This window comes from Schistocerca cancellata, chromosome 1, assembly GCF_023864275.1.
Source record: "Schistocerca cancellata isolate TAMUIC-IGC-003103 chromosome 1, iqSchCanc2.1, whole genome shotgun sequence".
Taxonomy (NCBI): Eukaryota; Metazoa; Arthropoda; class Insecta; order Orthoptera; family Acrididae; genus Schistocerca; species Schistocerca cancellata.
The window spans coordinates 797,865,158-797,890,503 of NC_064626.1; the positions used below are offsets into that span (position 1 = coordinate 797,865,158).

The 25,346-nt window shown below is 42.2% G+C and overlaps 1 protein-coding gene across 1 annotated transcript in view; it reads left to right on the forward strand.

Moving 5' to 3' along the window:
• The first annotated feature begins 10,439 nt into the window (after nucleotides 1-10,439).
• Nucleotides 10,440-25,346, forward strand: part of LOC126187808 (pre-mRNA-splicing factor SPF27) — a 52,914-nt gene continuing 38,007 nt past the window's right edge. Inside the window, exons 1-2 of the mRNA XM_049929097.1 lie at nucleotides 10,440-10,863; nucleotides 10,956-11,048. Of these exons, the coding sequence (XP_049785054.1) occupies nucleotides 10,789-10,863; nucleotides 10,956-11,048 (168 nt within the window). The 5' untranslated portion in view covers nucleotides 10,440-10,788. The remainder of the gene's footprint in view (nucleotides 10,864-10,955; nucleotides 11,049-25,346) is intronic.

Genomic DNA, 25,346 nt, shown 5'->3' on the forward strand with positions numbered 1-25,346 from the left:
CAAAAGAGGATGGGCACACGTCGACGTAAGCTAATAAAAGATATGAAAGGGAAAAAGCTCAGTAATGGCAAACCAATTGGTGGTTGGGGTCATTTTACTAAGCAAGAGGTGGACAAACTCCAGCTCTATTATGGTCTAGCCATAAGAAGGAATCGAGATAATAATGAGCCCATGAAGAAAGCAGTATGGGCTACCTTTTTCCATAAAGCTTCTAGGGTGACCATCCACAGCATACTCTCTGCGACAGTGGTGTAGACACATGGTATGGATACAAAAGCAATACCAAATGGTGAGACTTATGCACACCATAACTCCCTGCCATTTGAGGTATTGGAAGCAATTAAGCCCATATTCAGGGACCTAAGAGACGCTAAACTATTGTCATGGTGCTTATATGGAAAGACAAAAAATATTAATGAATGTTTCAACCATGTTATATGAGAACGCCTGCCTAAAACTGTTTGTTGGTTACAGTACCATGAGATTAGGTGTATTAGATGCAATTATTTGCTTTAATGATGGGGCAGTTAGCATATGTGATGTTTTAGAGTTGTTGGGACTAACTCCCGGTTTCAATCTGAGACAAGCACTGATGGCAATTGATTCCTCAAGAGTGGCCAAAGGTAAAAAATGGGTTCTTGATGCAACTAAATAGGCCAGAATAGCAAAGAGGAGCAAGAAAAGGAAGAGAGAATATGAGGAACACGCAAACCAAGAACATTTTGCAACTGGAGGGTTTTAAGAACAACAGAAGTGACTAACAGATTATAAGCTCCCTTCTCCTTGGACATTATATGGGTTAATTAACGATTATTATGTTACAATCCTCTTGTTGTAGTTGACCGTGTATATCGAGACTTCATTCATTGTTAAATGCAATGGTGTGGTACTAACTGATGGGCACGCATTAAGAACTGGTAAAATTTAATTTATTTCCTTTATCACACTGCACAAACATAAACACACTATTATTCAATCTGTGTGCCAATACTATTAAATATAGAGATAAATACTTTGCTACACAACCGCCTTTGGCTCACACAGCCTACACCTTCCACAGTCTCTCAACAACTGCCTCTGCTTGCGACTCCCAGATACTACATACCAGTACCCTCACACATTAATGATTATTATGTTACAATCCTCTTGTTGTAGTTGACCGTTTATATCGAGACTTCATTCATTGTTAAATGCAATGGTGTGGTACTAACTGATGGATACACATTAAGAACTGGTAAAATTTAATTTGTTTCCTTTATCACACTGCACGAACATAAACACACTATTATTCAAACTGTGAGGGTTACCTTTTGAGGGGACTCAGAAGTCCTAGTGAAAGTTATACAATAAAAAATCAAAATTTGAAAATTACACTTATTAGCATTTCATGTCAAAGTAGTTGCAATAAGTATCTGACCCTGAGAACAAAGGACTTTCAAAATATAACTAATGTTGATTAACCTTATCTTCATGCATATAAAACATGATCAATGAATATAGCAATTTGAAAATTATTTAATGACAGCAAGAACTTTACACATAATTTACTAACTGTCTGTTAATCAGCAAGAAAAATGTAAAAAAGATAAGATAATGTGACTGACAGCTTCTGTTTTGTTGGAGATATCAAGCATATTAGTAAAGGTTACTCTTAATTACACACATGAATCACAGTAAAGAACATAATTGACACTAAGGAATGGAATCTAAATAAATGAGCCTAATTTTAAATAACCTAATACAAATGTAAAACCTATATATACAAAAGCATTGACACTATGCATCTGTCAAAACTATAGTTACAGGCATAAAATATTTTATCAATTAACTATTGAAATTTTGTAAATTCCCATACAGCACACAGACTACTTACACAAAAATCGGTACATACCTTTAAAGAAATATTTTCCATTTACAACCAAGTTACATTGAGTGAATCATTTATAAACAACAGATATTTTGTTGGCTTGAGCACTTTTCACGCCATAAGGAAATATTAGGTACTCTGCTTTGGGGTCCTACCTATAAGCTGAGCAGAACTTCACACGATTTCACTAGGGGGAGTGGCATCGTCGCCGCTGAGGACTCACAAACACTATACGTAACACAGCACTTGTTACTCTGCTTTTATCAATGTCCTATGTGTTGAGCTGGTCGTCAAACGCAGTTACGACATTTGATGCAAGGGAAGATTGACATCGACGTCGCCGGAGACAGGAAGATCTAGGAGCTGCTGTTACGCCCACGAAGAATCGCCGCATTCCGCCGTGCAGTTCGTCGGCAGCACGTTCCCGTTATGTTGACAAGTACTGGATGCCAGTCAGCTGTTCGTGACGTCAGCCACCTCCTCCTCCCCCAAACCGTAGCGCGCCGGGCGTCGAAGGTCATTGGCAGGCAGGCATGAAAACAATAAAATAGCATTACGGCAGCATGAGGTAACAAAAGACTAATGTGATGCACGCTTAGCAGTGCACTGTTGCCTGCTTCCTAAAAACCAAAACACACGCTACAAGCGTCGCTCCGTTGTCCACTGCTGCGCCTGTCATAGGACATAAGAGAAAGTCACACGATATCAAACACAGAGAATAAAATGCACTCACTTCAGCTACCGACTACAGTCTTCAACATCTCACAATAGCTACCGACTATTGTCCAAAGGTTTGTCCAACAGTAACGTAGCATATTTATAACTGAACACGGTTCACTAATTGACACTTCTTTGTGATAGTTCAGGACACTTATACAGCTTAATGTTCTCCATATATTGTAGGCTATGATATTTGCCAGATTTAATCACTTCTAACTCCACTGAATTCGGGTGAACCAGCTTTCTAATCTTGAATGGTCCTTTGTAATAATGAATGAACTGTTTTATTTCCTCATTCACACTAGATGACTTCATGTGTGTCTGAATTAGGATCAGATCTCCAACATTGTACGTGATATGTTTCACTATTTTATCGTGGGCTTGCTTCCTTTCTTCTGCTTCTCTCTTCACTAAAGGTATTGCATACGATTTTCTGCGAAATGGTCCATGTTCCTTGACTTAAATTTTGCCAACACATCCTTTAATTAATCTAGGTAATTTTGAAAACAGGTCAACTTCGCGTCTCAGCACTTCCATTAATTCCTCCCTTTTTGCTTCTGTCAAGTTCACTGACGTCTGAATCTTGATTCGAATACCATTCAGAGCATCTTCATCATTATTCTTCTCTCTCAGATCAGGGTCTTCCTCAGAATCATCATAAGTCACCAGTTCCTCTTCTCCTTGGAAACGCATTAGCCTCATCTTCACGCACGCAGTGCCCTTATTTTCTTCATTAATAAATCCTTTAAACATTATCTTCTTCTCGACATTATTTATTCTCGTCCGCAGACAACCCTTGTCAAATTCAATACTGCACCTCATTTCAATCAACCACTCGATTCCAAGAACTAATCCGACATTAAGAGATCCAACAACTAATACGCTCTGCTCATACTCGTCTTCATTGATTCTAAACTTCAATAGAGCTTGACCTTTAACGGGTTTGCTTCTATCACCTACAGCACTGACAATACATACGCCGTAAATGGGGAATGTTGGAAATGCCGCCATATTATTTAATTATGATAACAGATTTTCTGAAATTGCACTCGCTTCGCTCGACGATTCTAGTAGTGTGTCCACAATAATTCTGCATACCTCCACCTCTACAAAAGGCATTAAGATTTCTTGATCATTATTTTCATCCTCTCGACACAAATCGTCTTTAATATCATCTACTCGTTCACACTTTATTGCGTTAATCGCTACATCCGACCCATTTCTTGTAACTTGAGTTTCGGAGCGCGTCGCCTTCGATACTTGACTTAGTTTACCGATTCACGTTCCTGTGGATTATGCTCTGGGCTCCTTTCTTGTTCTGGCGATCGTTGTTGTCTTCTGTTTTCTTCACACTGTGATCAATCTGAGTACTGATTGTAATTAAATCTGTTCGGTGCGTCGTACTCATTTCTTCTTTGTTTTCCATCCCCTCTTCTATCAAATCTGCTTGGTCTTCCATTAGTCATAAATTCTTGTCGCGGTGGGCCATTACTACGCGAATGACGATCGTCATTATTTCTCTCGCGCTGTTCGCGTTCATGGTTAAGTACGAGTACATCAATTCTATCGATCATTAGGCAGATCTGCTCCATGTTCAGTTTTGGAGTAAGTGCTAAATTTTCACGTACCGTGAAAGGTACCTTCTGTATCAAAATTAACATCAATTCCTCTTCCTTGACTGGATCATCAAGATAGGCATTGTCGTTCCAAAACTTCTGCATATATTCAAACATTGTTCCATTATGTCTTGCGTAGTTCAGCGGTGTAAGAATCTTTGATTTTACATCCCATTGTTTTTTTCGTGACCAAAATTTACTAAAGAATGCAGATTCAAATTCTTTGTACTGTGAATAATTTTCTGAAACACTGACGCCCCAGATATGTGCTTCGCCTTTCGTGTGGCTAATGCACGTATCAATTTTTACGTTCGGTATAATGTCTTGAAAATGCGTGTTTAAATTGCTTAATAAAGACAACTGCATGGATAACTTGTTTCGGATCGTAATTTTGAAAGTTGCATACACTCAATCCATTATCTACAATAACTTGAGGTACGTTAACCATACTGTTATGAACTTCGAATAACGCTGCATTGATTTCCTGATGTATAAGGTTTTATTGACATTGTTCAATCCATTTTCGGATGACATTATCTTTTGGCGAATTTCGCCTGTTTCGGTACTCAGTTCAGTAAATTGCGTTTGTACACCTTGAACTAACTTAACAAATGGTTCTTCGTTGCCTTTACATGTACTCTTAATTTTAAAAATTTCATCGTTTTGAGCCTTAAATGTTTCTTGAACTATGTGAACTAACGTGCTCGATTGTTTACCTTGTTCATTAACTTTTGTGTTAAGTACTTGCATTTTATTTTCAAGTTCTTCATGTTTGGTATCACATTCCTTTTGGAGCTCCTTATGTTTCTGATTAACTGAATTATTGAGCTCAGTTCACAAGTTAACCATTGCATTTGATAAATTCTTTGTTTCTTCATTGTCGTTCCTACATTCTTGTTTGGTTTCTCTCAACATCTGCACTATCAAATCGTTAGTGCTAACACTCAATCCATTATCTACAATAACTTGAGGTACGTTAACCATACTGTTATGAACTTCGAATAACGCTGCATTGATTTCCTGATGTATAAGGTTTTATTGACATTGTTCAGTCCATTCGTTGACTACTCACTGGTGTTGAACTAGGCGTCGTTGAATCGAAACTAACTACACCACTATCTTCCATTACGTTAAGTGTGGTATTCTCAAGTCGAAACTCGCATTCTACATTGACTAAAGCATTAACTTGTCCCTCCTTATTAATAACTTCACTGTTGTTTTGTGTTGTGTCCGCCATGTTAACAACGTTCACAACAATCACTGTCCATTAATAATTAGTTCTAACACTTAATTTTAAAATCATATTATCAATAGTACAGTCTCTAACATAGTTCAGAGGTCTTTTCCTAATTTCTCCTGTGCAACGTGGAAAACAATTAGAAACGAAGCGCTGCGGTCGCAATTAGCTGCTTCACTCACCATTTGTTCTGCCGTCTTCTCCGACGATCCGAAGATTGCGAAGGAATCACCGTCTGACACACGTGTCGACAAATATAAGGTCCCTACTCCTTGGAGATTATATGGGTTAATTAACGATTATTATGTTACAATCTTCTTGTTGTAGTTGACTGTGTATATCGAGACTTCGTTCATTGTTAAATGCAATGGTGTGGTACTAACTGATGGAGATGCATTAAGAACTCGTAAAATTTAATTTGTTTCCTTTATCACACTGCACAAACATAAACACACTATTATTCAAACTGTGTGCCACTACTATTAAACATAGAGATAAATACTTTGCTACACAACCGCCTTTGGCTCACGCAGTCTACACCTTCCACAGCCTCTCAACAACTGCCTCTGCTTGCGATTCCCTGCGCCACTGGACATTGTTGCCCTCCAAAGAACAACAACTTAAAGGTACTACACACCAATGCCCTCACAAGATGAAATGTACCTTTCAACTGAATCTCTCAAGAATCACATTTTCTGACATGTTTATTTCATCTAAAAAAAACTATTTGAGGTAGAGGTGTGAATTTTTTTGTGGTATTTCACGCTAGCATTTGGAGAAAAGTATACCACAGACACCAGCTCAACGTCACCAGGAAAAACTATACCCTTAAAATTATAAAAAATTACCTTAATTTTGATTGTCTAATTTGTGTATTCATAGTATAAAAACTATTGATTGAAATCATTTTATTGTAATCTACATTTTAGATAACAATGTCATAAAAAGGAAAGTAGTTAATAAGTCTACAGACTTCAAACTTAGACTGGCAAGAAAAATTTTAAATTACTGACTGACATAAATGTTTGTATAATAAAGTTTATATCAAAGCTGTTCTGATTATTCTTATACTAAAATGTTCAGCCTTAAAACATTTTCATTCTGATAAAATTTCTTTGTATTCAGAATTCACATTATTAGTTAGACCCTCATGAACTTTATGAAAATTCTTACTGTTTTTCCAGCCGTTCACTGACGAGTTATCTTAATATGCTTCATTCAACAATGTGCGTGTAGTTGTCATAACAGTTTATGCATATGTTTGGTAGTAATTAATACACATTGTATAGTTACTGCAACTCAAGCTAAGAGAGCACATTTAACAGAAGTTTAATCATTGTAATGTGCTGTCAAAATCAGCATACTTAACAAAAACTTAACACAAATATTTCGAATTTTCCTTTCTTACAAGCGTAGCGCTCGGTTCACAACAATTCCCGCAAACGTGACGTCGCTTTGACGTAACACAATAACGACGACACCATGAGCGGCTATCGACTTTTGTTAGCATTCGATACAGGTCTTTCAGAATATTTTATGCTCACGTACTGGAGATTTATAAAAACACGTCTTTCTTGGAATGATTTATTGCAGTTATTGCTATAATAAAATGTCACATATTGATTTATTGGCGGTTAATGCCTTCATATAAGAGTGAGTTATTGTCGTCAATGAAATACAAATTAAGACTGGAACACACTTGTTTTATAGTTTGCAGTATACTGTTTCAATGTAACAGAACACTGACAATCTTTCACAAACACATCTTAATTATCTTTAAATGTCACTTATGGGCACATCATCAAGCCTTCAATGCAGAATATGATAACCAAGATGGCAGTTAAACATAACATGGTTAAGAGACAGTGTAATGAGTAACGTCATGGTTTCTGGAGTCGAAAGTTATTGGCTCGTATCCTGTTGCATACATTTTTCATGTTAGCGTTATTAACATGTTCTGTTACTTTCTTAAGAATGTTATAAAATGCCACTTGGATGCCATTTAAATTCAATCTGATATGAGGACGAAAGATGAAATAAATGTTTCCGAGCACAAGGTTAGGCAAGAAACTTGACAGAGGACAGCTTACATTGCTGGAACTGAAACGAGCAACAGTAAAATTTATATTCTTACCTGTCCAAATATTTGACTTTATTTCCGAATATGTGCCGTGTTTTGAATGTGTAGTTAGGCAGGAACAAAAGATGGCAGTTTAAATGGCTGCGAGCGAAACGAGGAGCATTAACACTCACGTTATTCCTTGTCACAAGTATTTCGCTGTTTATTTACGAATGTTTGGCGTTTTCCGAGGGTGTGGTTACGCAGGAACCTAAGATACTGCTTTGATTGCTGTGACAGAAACGAATAGCAATAAAATTTCACCAATATTTGGCTCATTACTTCCAAACATATGGCGATTTCCGAGTGTGTGGTTAGGCTAGAACCTAAGGGTACAGTGTTAAATGCTGCTACTAAAACGAGCTGCAATGAAATTTGTATTTTTTTCTCACAAATTCTTGTATTTTTTATTTCCGAATATAGAGCGACTTCCGAGTAAGTGGTTAGGCAGGTACCTGTGAGGAGAGCTTAAATTGCTGCGATTGAATCTAAGAGTAATAATATTCATATTCTTCCTTGTCCCAAAGTCAACAGCCGATCACACGGTCGTCGATACTGCTCGTGACGTCAGAATGAGGTCACTTTCGCGGGAATTGTTGTGGATCGAGCATTACTCTTCTTACAATGCCACTGAGTGTCCATAAAGTTACTTCAGGTCTCTAAAGGCCCCCACACACGTTACTGCATACTTGACAATCAAGCTTGCTTGCCATAGCGTGCACAAATTCCTTGCGCCTCCACACGACTCAAGCATGCACGTGCAAGCATCAGTTTGTTTACATTGGAAAATGTCGAGCACAGACGACGATGCACTTGCTGTTGCAGCTTTTTGCTTTTTTACGGATAGAATACGAGGAAACGCAACATGTAGAGTAAAGAGTGGTTTTAAAAACGAAACTCGTATTCTCATACAAATTTACAGAGTGAATTGAAGATATATCCTCGTGATTGGCATAATTACCTCAGGATGAATGAGGAAACGTATTTGAATCTTTTGTCCCTCGTGACGTCTTATGGTTTAACAACAGAGGATTCTATGCTACCATTGCAAACGTCTACTGCAGGAAACATTCCACTTGATGCTAAACATGTGAGAGAGGGATTTGTGAATGAAGGACAAGTTCCTTGGAAACATAATTTTGTGCATTAGCACTAAAGAAAAATGTAAAAGAAAACAATGTGTTTTGCGTTATAGTATAAACAAATAAAAGCATAGGCATCTATCTTAATTGTAACAGTGCCACTGTAACTAAATACCAACACCAACCTATCTTACTTACTCTATTCCTTGTAAATTACGCGAAGAGCATCTTGGTGTCTCCTGATCATTTAAAAAGCCGAAAAGATCAAAGTACCACAGAACAGGTCTGCAAACTTCGTCTGCTGCAACCCCTGATTTGTAAGTGCTGTAACGTTTCCTTTTTTCTCGTCTGTAATTCGTTTGTAATGTATTAATTTTCTTAATAACAGCATCTTTAGTTTCTGGTGGCTCAATTTCTTTGTACTTTGTGAGAAGCACCTCATATGCCGCGTCTCTTTTCGTTTTATCGTGATATTCTTTACTTTTAGTATTCCATGAACATGGGTGTCTTTCGTAGCACCTAATAAATTCCTCCAACAATTCCCGGTCCGACATCAGAATGAAGAAGGAAACGACACAAAACCTAAATAAACGAGTCCTCTCCACAGTCTGTGTCCGAATGACAGATGTGTGCTTGTTCAAACTTCTTTAGTCTAGGCACACACGAACACGCATGGATACGCTTGGATGCTTGCACAAGCACGCATAATCGAAATTCGGTCAAGCGTCAAGGTGTTTGTGCAAGCCTGTTGCTTGCGCTAATTTACCCTACACACGGTCAAGCAATCATGCACAAGCACTCATGCACAAGCGTGACTGTCAAGCATGCAGTAGCGTGTGTTGGTGCCTTAGGTATTGTTAGAGGAGATCAGTTATTACCTGCTTTCATTACGTACAAAGCGGATAATTTGCTTAACCTAATCTTACAGATTGAGAATATATTTCGATCTTCAGCAGTGTAGGAGTGGCGTAGTCACATAATTACTTGTTAGTAACAACTTTTTTTTATTATTTCGCTTTGTATTTGCACAAAACAGAAGCAGTGTTTTGTAATGTCACTACATTGTAAACTAAGATTACATTTGATCACGATTTCGATCGCGAATTTTCGCCAGAGTTGATGCTACTTCAAGGCGATATAATCTATGACGAACGTTTATACAACGCAGATTTCCGAATTAAGGTTGATCTGAGGTCATTTTCAGTGTTAAATTTAGATCAAATACTTTATACAATCTGCCCTTGGATAAGATGAAAACAGAAACCGTGTACTAGTACCTTATAAATATTGTCTCATATGTCCCTATGGATTGCATTTTCGCTAGCAAATAAAATGTTGACATTTTTGGAAGACAAATGTTCTGTTGTTCCTCTTCTTTGCAGTTGACAATACAATCTTTACAGTATCAAGTACATCTTCTACGTTGCCCATTAACAAATTTTATGATTGCAGATACTTTAATTATGATGCTATATTTCGACGTTTTGTACCGCGAAAGGGATCTCAAAACCTCTCTATCACAGTGTCTAGTTGACGTTCAATCTCGCGTCAAAACACTACCAATATTTGACGTTGACAACACCTTTCGTTCCACTGACGCCTAGTGTGAGTCAGCCGAAGGGAGGATCAACAACAAGAAATCCGCTACAAAACGTGACTGCGCGTGACGTAAAGGGTTGGATTCTCACGTTAGCAGGTGACGACCCTGTACCACAGTCTAACCTGTACTCCTTCTCCATCGTCAAAGTCGAAACTCCATCTCCTTCTAACCCATTCCCCCCCCCCCCCCCCCCCCCCTCCATCACCACCCCATCCCACCGCACCACCAACGAGAAAAATTTATGTTGCCTTCTGGTTGTGTTCCGTAGGCGGCCTATATGAAAATCGCCACTTGAAATCATGGAGGCAACTCTCCATGCTTGAAATGCATTTGTAGAACGTTTTGACCTTCCTTCCGTAAATCGACCTGTATAAAGCCTGAGTATAGTGAAGTAACTTCGTGCTTGTCTTTGCTGAGTTGCTAAAGAACAAATGGGATTGTAGGGATCTAGGGAAGTTCAATCAATGGTTTGTAAGTAAAACGAAGTATTTGCGTCTTGGAGTGGTTTTCGATATTGCATTGTGTATGACGTTGCGAATTGAAAACGATGGCTGGTGAAGTTGTTGTGGATGCATTACCATACATTGACCAAGGTTACGATGAACCTGGGGTGCGAGAAGCTGTAAGTGTATTTTGAATATCAGGTTAATGTGTAATTAGGCTATAGTATTTTAGTTTCAGTAGTAATGCCCTGCGATTTCGTTTTCTAAACAGGCTCTGGCCATGGTTGAAGAAGAAACAAGACGTTATAGGCCTACGAAAAATTATTTAGAACATCTACCGCCGTTGAATTTGACAGCTTTTGAGGTAAGCGGTAGATGATATATTTTCTTCGTTGGTTTAACAGGCTGGTAGAAAGATTCTTAAGTAATTATAAACTGTGATGTGCATGATATAAATCAGTCGTCATTTGACGTTGTTAGTAAATAATATCGAAAACTACTGGAGTGATGTACTTCAAATTTTTAAACGATACTCAGTCATTCAGGTCGACTGTATGTTTTTCTAAACAGTAGTTTATATGTTTTCTGTTACAACCGGCTGTGTTGTAAAAATTCGCGGTTACGTTCTCGCAGACAGTTTTAACTGCGATAGCAGTGTATGTAAATAATTGACAATTGTTTCTCCCATATATATATCCATTTTTTCCTCTTGTGTAACGTTAAACAAAAACTGTATACTCATCACTGTGCTGTTTTGTTTTCTTGCTCGCCGTTGGATTACCAAAAAACAGGAAAGTTGTATTTATGGGTTATCGACATATAATTAGAATACTGCTTCAGAATCTAAATGGTGTAAAACTTAATGACGACTCATTCTCAGATTAAAACTATGTTATATACTATCATGGAACCTACTATCTTCACAAATGTAGCAGCAGGAGGGGTCGTCTGGACAGAGTGGGTTTTTTTTTTTTGGGGGGGGGGGGGAGGGGGAAGATGAACAGAGGGATGTGGGAGAAAGTGAAAATTGTTGCATAGTATGGGATGGAGGAGGATTTTATGATGTATATCCAGTTTCCATACATATTTATCAATTACAAATGATTTCCATGTTTACTAGTTCATATAAAATTGCAAGACAGGGGCGGATTCTGCCCATTCAGGATCCTGCACACAACAAAAACTAGGCCCCCTTGATAAAAAAGGAATACAGTTGTATATGCCAAACTGCCGTCATTTAGAGCCGTTTGCACATTACTTTTATGTTGTGCGAGCTTGGCATGTGAATCTTGAGTGGAATCTTCCACTGTGGATTGTCATTCTGTATTGTTTCAAGCCAGTGCTTCCTTAATTTATGTAATTAATGATTGTATAGTAATGATCAGAGGCTTCTGGTTGCACTGCTTTAAAAAATCCATTAGGCCCTAAATGCATTTTATGCAAAATGTGATTTCTTAACATTTATGTACCATATAGTTCATGTTGTATAGCATGATTTTTACCAAAAAAGTATTTCAAACCCATTTATCACAAAATCAAATGAAGTTTCAAAGGCCTTCCTGTTTCTGAAGTACAGGCTCAGCCTGAATGATTGATTGGGATTCAAAGCACTGTTTATTGACAAATATATGATGTACAAAGATGGATGATGCATGAAAATATACTCACCAAAATTTAAAAATACCTGCCTCATGGTTTGCATGGGCGCTAGAAGACAGATCTGTGATGGAGCTCTGTGAGACGGTAGAAATGCAGGAAGAAGAGTTTTTATGATTAGACTATGTTCATCGGTTAAGTGTGTTCATTGTGCATTTGTACACAAATATGACAAAGCTGCATCTAGTTACCAGTGCATTTTATGTTGGGTTTCCCAGCTTCATGCTACAGGTTATGTATGTAAAGGCAAAAGCATAACGTGACTGCATGTCTTGGAGGAAATTGTGGAATGCGTGAGATGGAGCTTATGTGAAGCCCATTAAAAATCAACCATTTTAGCAAGCCACGGACTGGGCAGTCTGCAGAAAACAGTGTGGAATGTTTTGCAGTGGCATTTACATTTCAAACACTACTGCTTGCAACTGTCACACCTGATCCCAGATGATTATGCCAGCCAATTGTAGTTTTGTACCTGGATTCAGCAAGCTATGGAAAATGATGGTGACTTTGTAGGGACATTGATATTCAGTGATGAGTTGACTTTCCATCATTCAGGAAATGTGAATTGTCACAATATGAAAGTGTGGGGTACCAAACTGAGTCTGTGTGGGTCAGAAAGGGATTCGCCAAAAGTGAACACCTCTGTGCCATATCCAAGGCAAAGGTGTATGGCCCTTTTTTTTTTTTTTTCCATCGAGAACATAGTGATAGTTTCTGTGTATCTGGATATGTTGCAGTTGTGATTGTTGCCACGACTTGCTGCTGACTCCTCGACTTTCATATTTCATTAAGAGCTGGCTCCAGCTCACTGGAGCACACTCATCTGCACCTATGTCAACAGAAAACTGACAGATCAATTGAAAGGATGTGTTGGCCTGAGTGATGTTCCTCTCTTGGGTCGACAGAAGCGTCCGATCCCAGGCGTCGGCTTTGACCCGTGACGTATGGGTGTTGTCGTGTGTGACGTCATGATGGCGTGGAGTTTGGCTTGTGTGTGTGGCGTGTTTGTACGAGGGCAGTTCAATATGTAATGCAACACATTTTTTTTCTCGGCCAATTTTGGTTGAAAAAACCGGAAATTTCTTGTGGAATATTTTCAAACATTCCCGCTTCGACTCGTATAGTTTCATTGACTTCCGACAGGTGGCAGCGCTGTACGGAGCTGTTAAAATGGCATCTGTAACGGATGTGCGTTGCAAACAACGGGCAGTGATCGAGTTTCTTTTGGCGGAAAACCAGGGCATCTCAGATATTCATAGGCACTTGCAGAATGTCTACGGTGATCTGGCAGTGGACAAAAGCACGGTGAGTCATTGGGCAAAGCGTGTGTCATCATCGCCGCAAGGTCAAGCAAGACTGTCTGATCTCCCGCGTGCGGGCCGGCCGTGCACAGCTGTGACTCCTGCAATGGCGGAGCGTGCGAACACACTCGTTCGAGATGATCGACGGATCATCATCAAACAACTCTGAGCTCAACTTGACATCTCTGTTGGTAGTGCTGTCACAATTGTTCACCACCTCCCAGGGGGTTCACAACTCTTTTGTGGACACGTGCGTAGCGAGCACGGGACCCCGAGCTAATGTGGCCCTCCTTCCTTTCCGGGCTGCATACCTTCCCTTTCCTCATCCTTCCCCCTCCCCCATCTTCGCCCCCCCCCCCCTCACCACTGGCTCTTTCCTTCCCTTTCTCCCCCTCTGGGAGTATGGTTTGTGCCTACGTCCGGAGACGGTCGCTCTAAACTGTTACAAATTCCTTGCTTTCTATACTTGCAAGTCTTCGTCCTTCCTCTGTCCTTCTCTTTTCCTTCCCGCTTCTCTCTGCACTTTTCTCCGCTGCGGCGTTTGAGACCCCTCTTCTTTCCTTACCCTTTCTCTTTTTTCCTCCCTGTGCATGTCTGAAGGCCGACCCACGCACTTCCATGCGTAGCCGGTGATGGGGTAACGTGTAATTCCCCGCCCCGGGTAGACAGGTAGGACACGTACGTACCCCCTGGTAACGGCCAGGCCCAGGGAGGGGTGATTACCCGAGCTGATACCTTCCGAAAGTGCCGATTGGTCCCTCCGTCCGTTTGTCGGGAGGTGTGACCTGAGGTGTGAACAATCACCTAAGGCGGGAGTGCCCTCAGTGAGGGTCCCCACAAGGGAGGAGCGCGCCATCGGAGACGCCGGTAATCATGGGAGATTCTTCCGCAATGGTTTCCTCACCTTCCACTATGTCTGCTCACAAACGTAAGTTCACTGAGTCTCAGCCACAGACAGTTCTTCCATCGTTGCCACAGTTCCTTGTTGTTTCTCGGTCTGACGAAGGTCACGACTTCTCCACGGTCAACCCTTTCATTATTCAGAAAGGTGTCGATGCAATTGCAGGTCCTGTAAAGTCTTGTTCCAGATTACGGAATGGCACCCTGTTGTTAGAAGCAGACAGTGCCCTCCAGGCATAAAAATTGCTGCGTACTTCTCTGCTCCACACCTTCCCTGTCCGGGTGGAACCGCACCGTACCTTAAATTCCTCGCGTGGAGTCGTTTATACACAATCCCTCGATGGATTGTCTGACGAAGAAATTCAGCACTACCTGTCTGACCAGGGCGTAATGGCTGTTCATAGAGTTATGAAAAGGGTTGACACTAACATCATTCCAACCCGCACTGTCTTCTTGACGTTTGACAAAGTTCAACTCCCATCGAAAATCAAAGCGGGCTATGAGATAATTTCCGTTCGCCCTTACGTCCCAAACCCTACGCGTTGCTATCGATGTCAGCGGTTCAATCACACCAGCCAGTCCTGTTCCAATCTGGCCAAATGTGTTACGTGTGGCAAGGATGCCCATGAGGGTACTTGTCCACCTCCATCCCCTCGCTGCATCAACTGTATGGGTGACCACGCTGCTTCCTCTCGAGATTGCCCCGTTTTTAAGGACGAAAAGCTCATCCAGGAAATCAGAGTGAAGGAAAAGGTGTCGACCTTTGCTGCTCGAAAATTATTCGCCAGTCGACCGCCCACCGTGCCTCAGGCAGGAAAATACGGCACTGTCCTTGCTTCTCCTTGGCCAACAAAGGAGGCGGCCACACAGACTTGCGACCTCACCTTTAGTGCCACGGTCGTCAGATCGGCCAGCGCAAAGATCGCCCGTTCAACATCACCACTTTCGCCTGCCCGCTCTATGGTTCACCCTTCGTCGGGTTCTGCTAAATCTCGAGCCCAAAAGTCAGACACCAAGTCTTCGAAAAAAGAGCATACTCGTGAAGAGTTTTTACGTTCCGCAACTTCACAACCATCGGTTCCTCCTTCATCTAAACATCATACTTCCAAGAAGGCTACAAAGAAACCCAGTTCCTCTCCTTCTCCGCCAAGGCATGTCCCATCTACAGCACCACCTGGCGGAAATCGCCCTCGGCCGTCTTCTGTGTCGCCGAGGCGCACTGCTGGTGGCCGGTCAACCGGCCGATCGCTGGTGGCAGGAGCTGCTCCTGACCAACCTATGGATCAGGATCTTCTGCCTACGGCTGAATGCCACTCCATGCTGTCGGTCGCAAGCTCTGAGCAGTCGTTGAGTTGACAGCACCCTTGGTCACATTCCTTCATTTTCTGTTCACCCTATGTCCATTATCCACTGGAATATCCGCGGCATTCGAGCCAATCAGGATGAATTGTCGATCCTCTTACGGTCCTACTCGCCGGTCATCTTCTGTCTTCAGGAAACAAAGCTGCGTCCCCATGACTGCTTTGTTCTCCCTCATTTTCAGTCCGTCCGATATGACCTCCGCTCTGTTGAAGGCACTCCCGCCCATGGAGGACTCATGATTCTTCTCCATGATACTCTCCATTATCACCCAATCCCCTTAAACAGTTCCTTCCAAGCTGTCGCCGTCTGCCTTTCCCTCTCTGGATACACGTTCTCTCTTTGTACTGTATACATTCCATCGTCCACACCAATGGCACGAGCTGATCTCCTTCATCTTCTTGGTCAGCTTCCACCCCCCCTATTTGCTGGTTGGTGACTTCAATGCCCACCACCCGCTTTGGGGATCTCCACATCCTTGTCCACGTGGCTCCCTATTGCTAGACGTCTTCCACCATGCGGATCTAGTTTGCTTAAACACTGGGGTCCCCACATTTTTGTCTGCCTCCACGACAAATTTATCTCATTTGGACCTTGCGGTCGGTACTATTCCGCTAGCTCGGCGCTTCGAATGGTTCGCCCTTGATGATACACACTCGAGTGACCACTTTCCATGTGTCCTTAGACTGCAGCCTCAACTGCCATATATGCGCCCGCGACGCTGGAAGTTTGCCCAAGCCGATTGGACACTTTTTTTGTCTCTAGCGACATTCGATGACCGTCGCTTTCCCAGCGTCGACGATGAGGTCACACATATAACCGACGTTATTCTTACAGCTGCGGAACGTTCAATACCACGCACCTCCGAATTGTCCTGGCGCCCCCCAGTTCCTTGGTGGAACGAGGCATGCCGTGACGCAATACGTGAGCGGCGACATGCTCTTCGCATTTTCCGTCACCATCCTACTTTGGCCAACTGTATCCGCTATAAGCAGCTCCGTGCGCGATGCCGTCGCGTCATCCGCGATAGCAAGAAGGCAAGCTGGAAATCCTTTATTAGCTCATTTAACACCTTCACTCCCTCCTCGGAAGTTTGGAGTCGGCTTCGACGGTTCTCAGGCACGCCTAGTTTCTCCCCGGTCTCTGGGCTCACTGTTGCGCTTGATACATTAGTGGACCCCGTCGCAATTTCTAACTCATTGGGTCAGCACTTGGCTGAGATTTCGATCTCTTCCAATTACCCACCAGCGTTTCTCCCGAAGAAACGTGCAGCGGAAGTGCAACCTCTTGCTTTCTCCTCTCCAAATCGCGAAAGCTACAATACTGTATTCTCCATGCGGGAACTCCAACATGCACTCTCTTCTTCTCGCTCCTCCGCCCCAGGACCGGATGGTATCCACGTCCAAATGTTGCTGCATTTATCAACCCATAGTCTGCGTTACCTCCTTCGCCTTTATAATCGAATTTGGACCGATAGTACTTTTCCCCGACGATGGCGGGAAGCTGTCGTCGTTCCTATTCCGGAACCTGGAAAGGACAAACATCTCCCCTCTAGCTATCGCCCCATTTCTCTCACGAGTAGTGTCTGTAAGGTTTTGGAGCGTATGGTGAATTACCGTTTAGCTTGGTGGCTGGAATCCTGCAGTCTTTTAACACCTGCCCAATGCGGATTCCGAAAGCATCGTTCTGCAGTTGACCATCTTGTTGCCCTCTCCACTTATATCATGAACAATTTTCTCTGGAAACGCCAAACAGTAGCAATATTTTTTGATCTGGAGAGAGCATACGATACCTGTTGGAGGACAGGCATCCTCCACACACTGTTCTCTTGGGGCTTTCGAGGTCGGCTGCCCCTTTTTCTTCGCGAATTTATGGCAGAGCGCACATTTAGAGTGCGGGTGAACACTACTTTCTCCCGTACTTTCTCCCAAGAAAACGGGGTACCCCAGGGCTCCGTGCTGAGTGTTGTACTGTTTGCCATTGCCATCAATCCAGTTATGGATTGTCTCCTTCCTGATGTCTCGGGCTCCCTCTTTGTGGACGATTTTGCGATCTACTACAGCTCTCAATGGACCAGCCTTCTTGAACAACGTCTTCAAGGATGTCTCGATCGCCTCCACTCTTGGAGCATCGAAACCGGCTTCCGTTTTTCTCCCAGTAAGACCGTTTGTGTTAATTTTTGGCGACGTAAGGAGTTTCTTCCACCCTCCTTACATCTAGGACCTGTCAACCTTCTGTTTTCAGACATCGCTAAATTCTTGGGTCTTATGTTTGACAGAAAACTATGCTGGTCCTCCCACATTTCGTATCTTTCGGCTCGCTGTCTGCGATCCCTCAACACCCTCCGTGTCCTGAATGGTACCTCGTGGGGAGCGGACCGAGTGGTCCTTCTCCGCCTCTATCGCGCCTTAGTGCGCTCGAAATTGGACTATGGAAGCATAGTCTACTCCTCTGCTCGGCCGTCTATTCTTCGGCGTCTCGACTCTATCCACCACCGTGGATTACGTTTAGTGTCTGGAGCTTTTTACACCAGCCCTGTGGAAAGCCTGTATGCTGAGACTGCTGAACCTCCGCTGTCCAATCGGTGAGCAGTCCTTCTGAGTCGTTATGCCAGCCATCTGTCTTCCATGCCTGCTAATCCAGCCCATGACATATTTTTCGACGCCTCCTTTGATGTAGGGTATGCAGGCCACCCCTCCTCCCTACTACCACCGGGAGTCCGCTTCCGTCAACTGCTCCATTCTCTTTCCTTCTGCTTTCCTAAAACCTTCTTGACAACTTGGGGTACAGCACCGCCTTGGCTCCGTCCCCGGATCTGCCTGCTCCGTGACCTTTGTCGATTTCCCAAGGATGGTACCCCTTCACTTGTTTATCGTCGGGCATTTGCTGCTCTATCTGCACAAATGACGGACGCCACATTTATTTACACCGGCGGCTCGAAAACATCGTTAGATGTAGGGAGTGCCTATGTTGTTGGCGACACCCCAAATCACTTTCGGCTTCCCGACCAGTGTTCGGTCTATACTGCGGAGCTTTACGCTGTTCTCCAGGCTGTCCACTACATCCGCCGCCATCAGCGGATACAGTACGTTATCTGCTCAGATTCTCTCAGCTCTCTCCTCAGTCTCCAAGCTCTTTACCCTGTGCACCCTCTGGTCCACCGGATTCAGGACTGTCTGCACTTGCTCCACCTGGGGGGCGTCTCGGTGGCGTTCCTCTGGCTCCCGGGACACGTTGGTATCTGCGGAAATGAGGCGGCCGATATTGCAGCCAAGGCTGCAGTCTCTCTTCTTCGGCCAGCTATTCCATCGATTCCCGTCGCCGATCTACGGAGCGTTTTATGTCGTCGTGTTGTTCATTTATGGCACGCGCACTGGTCGACACTTCCCCAAAATAAATTGCGGGACGTAAAAACTCTTCCTTGTGCTTGGACCTCTTCCTCCAGAGCGCGTCGTCGGGAGGATGTAATTTTAACTAGACTCCGGATAGGGCACTGTCTTTTTAGCCATCGACATCTTTTAAGCGGTGATCCTCCCCCACTCTGTCCCCACTGCTCTCAGCTGTGGACAGTAAGACACCTTTTAATTGAGTGCCCCTATTTTAATCCGTTACGCACCTGTCTACAGCTGTCGCCTGATATATCGTCAATTTTAGCAGATGACACGCGATCGGCCGATCGCGTTCTAGAGTTCATTCGTGCCAGTGAAATGACGTCAGTCATTTGATTTTTTTTTTTTTTTTTTTGGGATACCCAACCCCTTTCTGTAGTGGATTTTTAAGCCTTCCTTCTGCTTTTAGTTTCTCCACTTTTATGACTTTCGTTCCCACTGCTGCTGGTTTCTATTTTAGATTTTTTACTGTTTCTTAAGTCCCGGACCGGGCGCTAATGACCAAAGCAGTTTTGCGCCCTAAAAAACCACAAAAAAAAAAAATTGTTCACCAGTTGGGATATTCAAAGGTTTGTTCCCGCTGGGCCCCTCGTCTAACCGAACACCATAAAGAGCAAAGGAGAACCATCTGTGCGGAATTGCTTGCTCGTCATGTGGCCGAGGGTGACAATTTCTTGTCAAAGATTGTTACAGGCGATGAAACATGGGTTCATCACTTCGAACCTGAAACAAAACGGCAATCAATGGAGTGGCGCCACACCCACTCCCCTACCAAGAAAAAGTTTAAAGCCATACCCTCAGCCGGTAAAGTCATGGTTACAGTTTTCTGGGACGCTGAAGGGGTTATTCTGTTCGATGTCCTTCCCCATGGTCAAACCATCAACTCTGAAGTGTATTGTGCTACTCTTCAGAAATTGAAGAAACGACTTCAGCGCGTTCGTAGGCACAAAAATCTGAACGAACTTCTCCTTCTTCATGACAATGCAAAACCTCACACAAGTCTTCGCACCCGAGAGGAGCTTACAAAACTTCAGTGGACTGTTCTTCCTCATGCACCCTACAGCCCCGATCTCACACCGTCGGATTTCCATATGTTTGGCCCAATGAAGGACGCAATCCGTGGGAGGCACTACGCGGATGATGAAGAAGTTATTGATGCAGTACGACGTTGGCTCCGACATCGACCAGTGGAATGGTACCGTGCAGGCATACAGGCCCTCATTTCAAGGTGGTGTAAGGCCGTAGCATTGAATGGAGATTACGTTGAAAAATAGTGTTGTGTAGCTAAAAGATTGGGGAATAACCTGGTGTATTTCAATGCTGAATAAAACAACCCCTGTTTCAGAAAAAAAATGTGTTGCATTACTTATTGAACTGCCCTCGTAGATGTCGTCGTGTTGTGGTTTGTTGTGCTCTCTGGTGTTATGTTCAGGGTTTTCGTTTGTGTGGTGTAATGGGCTGAATTTGATTTTGTTCATCATCCAGAATTGTTAGTGTCGGCTGTGTTTGTAGTGGAATTCATTTCAGTGAGTTAACGATTTTGTGTGAAGGTTAATTTAGTGTTGTTCGCTGTAGATCGTGTGGTAATTTTAGTAAAATTAATTGGTTGTTGTTTTTGTTCAGGAATGGATATGACGGATAAAATTAACAGTGTGCAGTTCAAGGGAAGTGTACGATCCCATTGTGTGACTGTGTATGTTGGTATTGGTATCGGGAGATGTTTTTGTGCTATATAGGCCAAGGGAAGTGTTTGATCCTAATTTATGGGATCGGGAGCTGCTGTTGAGCTATATAGGTCAAGGGAGGTGTCTGATTTCAAATGATATTGTGTTTAGTGGTATTTGGGGAGTTTTGTGATGTCGGGTTTTTTCGTTGTTTTGTGTGGTTTTGTATGGGGGTGGGTGTCTAAATTTGTTTATATTTAGTTTGCCCCCACCCAAAAACACCCCATTTCCTGGGCTTGTCCCGTTAGTGTCATTAGGCTTTTTGTGGAAAGTGTGTGTGTTTTTCGATGTATTTTCGTTCTCATAATGTGTACGTACCGACTTTACATGCGCCATGTTGGAATCGTGGTTTATGGTCGTTTCCGCCATATTTGTGACGTCATGGATCAAAGCAGACGGGCGGATCGGACGCTTCCGTATTTACCCTCTCTTGCCACATCCTCCCCCCCCCCCCCCCTTCCAAATGTCATCAGATATCACCCCATATGATTTCTTCCTGTGGGGTTATGTTAAGAACAAAATTTATTTACAATGTCCACAACACTGCAGCAACGAATCACTGCTGCTGTCATGGAAACTGACAAAAATGTGTAAGTGAATGTTACGGATGGGACTGTGTTACCCTTTGGATGTGCTCAGGGTCACCAGGGATGCACACATTGAACATTTGTAGAATACACCCGAATCTTATTGAGTGTCCGCACCTTTTTCATGTATCACTCATCTTTGTACATCTACGTGACCATTTCCGTTCTCTCGTCTATTGTTGCAAATCTTCATCCTTTCAGTGGGGTTTTCAACTTTGGAAATGAAAAAAATCTGCAGGGGCCAGGTCTGGAGAGTACAGGGAATGAGGCATCACAGGCATTCCTCTTTTAGTGCAATAATTGTGCACCAACAGGGAGAAATGTGTAGGTGCGTTATCGCGATGCAAGAGCCTTAAATTTTCTCACTACATTTCAGTCCGTTACCTTCTCACATTATCTCACAGGCATTGCAATGCATCCTGATAGTAGCATCGATTAACAGTTTATCCCTGTGGCACGAATTCATGATCAACTAAGCCTTCAAAGTCAAAGAAAACTATCAGCCTGGCTATGACATTTGACCTGACTAGTTTTTGTTTGTCTTGGAGAACCATTCCTGACCCATTGTGAAGAATGAACCTTGGTCTCGACATCATAACCATAGACCCACATCTCACCACCAGTTATGATTCTCTTAAGAAACATCTTGTTCTCATTTGTGTGATAAAAAAGATGTTCACAGATTGTGATGCAGAGGTCTTTGTGGTCTTGGCTCATGAGTTGTGGGATGGACTTGACAGCAACACAATGCATTCCGAGGTGGTGTGTCAGCATTTCATGACATGATCCAACTGAAATGTTATATTCTTCTGCAATCTTTCAGCAGACAGTGTTTGTTTGATACCACAATTTTGTTGACAATCCTGACATGAGCATCCTTGGTAGATGTCCGAAGGGCATCCTGGAGGAGGTTCATCTTTAACTTCTGTCCAGCTATTTTTAAACCATGTGATCCATTTGTAACATCAAGTACGGTTTAAGCACTCATCACTGTGGGCTTCCTCATCATTTGGTTTGTCTCTCTCAAGGTTTTCTTGACTTTCATGCAAAATTTAATGCAGACGTGTTGCTCCTGTAACTCTTGCTATCTCGAAATTCGAGAACTGTAAAAACACAGTGTTCTATTCTATACAGCACTGAACGATAACTAATGGACATATAATGATGAAACTTCCGGCACACGATTGGTGCAAAATTATGAATGTTTTGGAATTTTTTGAATAGACCTCATAAATAAACAGTTTTTTGAAATCCAGTGACTCATTTAGGCTAACCCTGTATAGTTTCCAAGATCAGATTTATCCAAGCTGTTTTGTACGTTTGTATTAAGTTACTAACGCATGTATTCTTTTCTCCTAAACACAATTTAATCGTGTAAAAAGAACTTCAAAATGTTTTTTTTTTAGATCAGTGGCTTGTTACCTTCCTGCCACCATCAGTCTCTCTGTGCACCCATTGAGGATGACAGGAGGACTCGTAGCTGTGGTCAGTTGCGGTATTAAGTATCTAATGGTACATCTTAGGGAAACAAATCAAATGTGAACACTGAGTATCATGTAGTGGCTGAAGAATGTTTTAGTTAAACGTCTTATCACTTGAAGGTTGACAGTGGTGCAGGAATGTGACTACTACTTATCAAAACACAAAGTAAGGCAAAGATTGAGGCCATGCTCATGATAGGAAGCATCGAACTGAGATTCTTGCCCATTAGATGGAAATTAAGGCATTCACATGTAGGTGGAACATTCCAGAGAGAAAATGAAGCAAGTCGTGTGCAACCAGACCTGAGGTGAAAAAGGCTCTTAACACTAGTATAAAGAGGCAGCGAGTAATTAATAGAGTTTCGAGCAATGGAATGACAGAGTATGATAGAAGTATCCAGGAGGAACCAGCAACATCGGTTGACAGCAGCTACTTCATCCATGAGAAAATAGTATCACTCTGGTGACACAACTACTACTGAGATATGAGTAGCAATTTTACAGGTGTATTTTATTTGTTTCATTGACTGAATAGTTGAGGCAGCCTGTCTTTGTCTCACTTAGTGGATTTCACTTGCTTTCTAGCAACAAGTAGCTGCATGGTACTGGCCTCCATTGAGTTAGATGAAGGAGCCATTGATTCAGTACAGGGCAGAACAAGTGGCAGCGATTTTTTTAAAATTTTTTCTTAGATCTAGGCACCCAAATTAGTCCATTTAATAATGACTAGAACAAGAGGCTAGGTGACTCTTGTCTCTTGATAGCGGGAAGCCTATTTGGAATAGGTGAAATTGGTTTCGACAGTAAAAATTTAGTATCAAGTGTGGCTCCTGTATATATGTTAAGGGACTCCTGGGTCAGATACCTTGTATGTAAATATGTGTAATGGTAAATAAACTGATTTAAAGAATTCTTATCATTTTGTAGTTACAGCAGATTACAATTCCTGTCAAAGACCTGTCTATTCCAACCCATTGTTAAGCAACCAAGGTTCTACACCCTCTCAACTCCTCTATAAAGGTTAATCAGGGGAAATGCAACTAAACACTGTTCTTGTTGACATAAGCCTCACCAACCATATGCTGGTAGTTTGGACCTGCGTCACGGTGTGACTGTCCTGGGAAGAGGTGTCCTCCAGGAGGAAGAAGTCATGCAAAGAGCAATTAAGAGCACATATTCCAGTTGTCAGCTGATTGTTTCTCCCATTGTCACCTAAGTGTGGTTCCTGGGTTCTGATTGTATTCCCAATTCTTTCAAGAGACTGGCAGGAGTGGTGATGAAGACTTAAGGAAGGAAGTCCACCCATATCATAATACGAACTGTGAGTAAGTTGAAGTCTGAAGTAGAAATTAGGGGAAGTTTGACAACACCATGGAACATGTGCCTGAAACATAGGCTCCCCAGGAGGATTTTGTATCGTGACAAGCATAAACATTATGACTAGTAGTTTCCAAAATCACTAAGACTACGAAGTACTGAGAGAAATCTTTTCATTTTGGTGAAATCGACCAATAAAAACATAAATTTGAATCTTTATTTAAATTTTGTAAGTTTGTCATTTTATTCTACCTATCAAAATAAGGTAAAATACAGAATTAGATTTTTGGGACATTTGTTTTTGAGTTATTAATTTTTAGGGTTTACAAAATTGTGCAATTTTTGTCATATTTTGAAACCTTAAAATGGCTGTATCTCAAAGTATTTGATGTAAAGGCCTGAAATTTATAGTGTTTCATTCAGTTTCTGAAAACTTTAAAAATATGTGCTGCTTCACCTTATTCATTAAAATACTGAATTTTCCCCATACCAAAACTTTTTTGGATTCTGAAAATTACAAAATCAGACTTTGAAATAAATTTTATTTTAGTGCCATTTGCATTGCAAATTCAACCCCAACTGCATGTGATATGGAGGCAGAGTTATAAAACTGTAGTTAAAATTAAATTGTTGCTGTTGTGGTCTTCAGTCCAGAGACTTGTTTGATGCAGCTCTCCATGCTACTCTATCCTGTGCAAGCTTCACCATCTCCCAGTACCTACTGCAACCTACATCCTTCTGAATCTGTTTAGTGTATTAATCTCTTGGCCTCCTCTAAGATTTTTACTCTCCACGCTGCCCTCCAGTACTGAATTGGTGAGCCCTTGATGCCTCTGAACATGTCCTACCAACCGATCCCTTCTTCTAGTCAAGTTGTGTCACAAATTTATCTTCTCCCCCAATTCTATTCAATACCTCCTCATTAGTTATGTGATCTACCCACCTAAT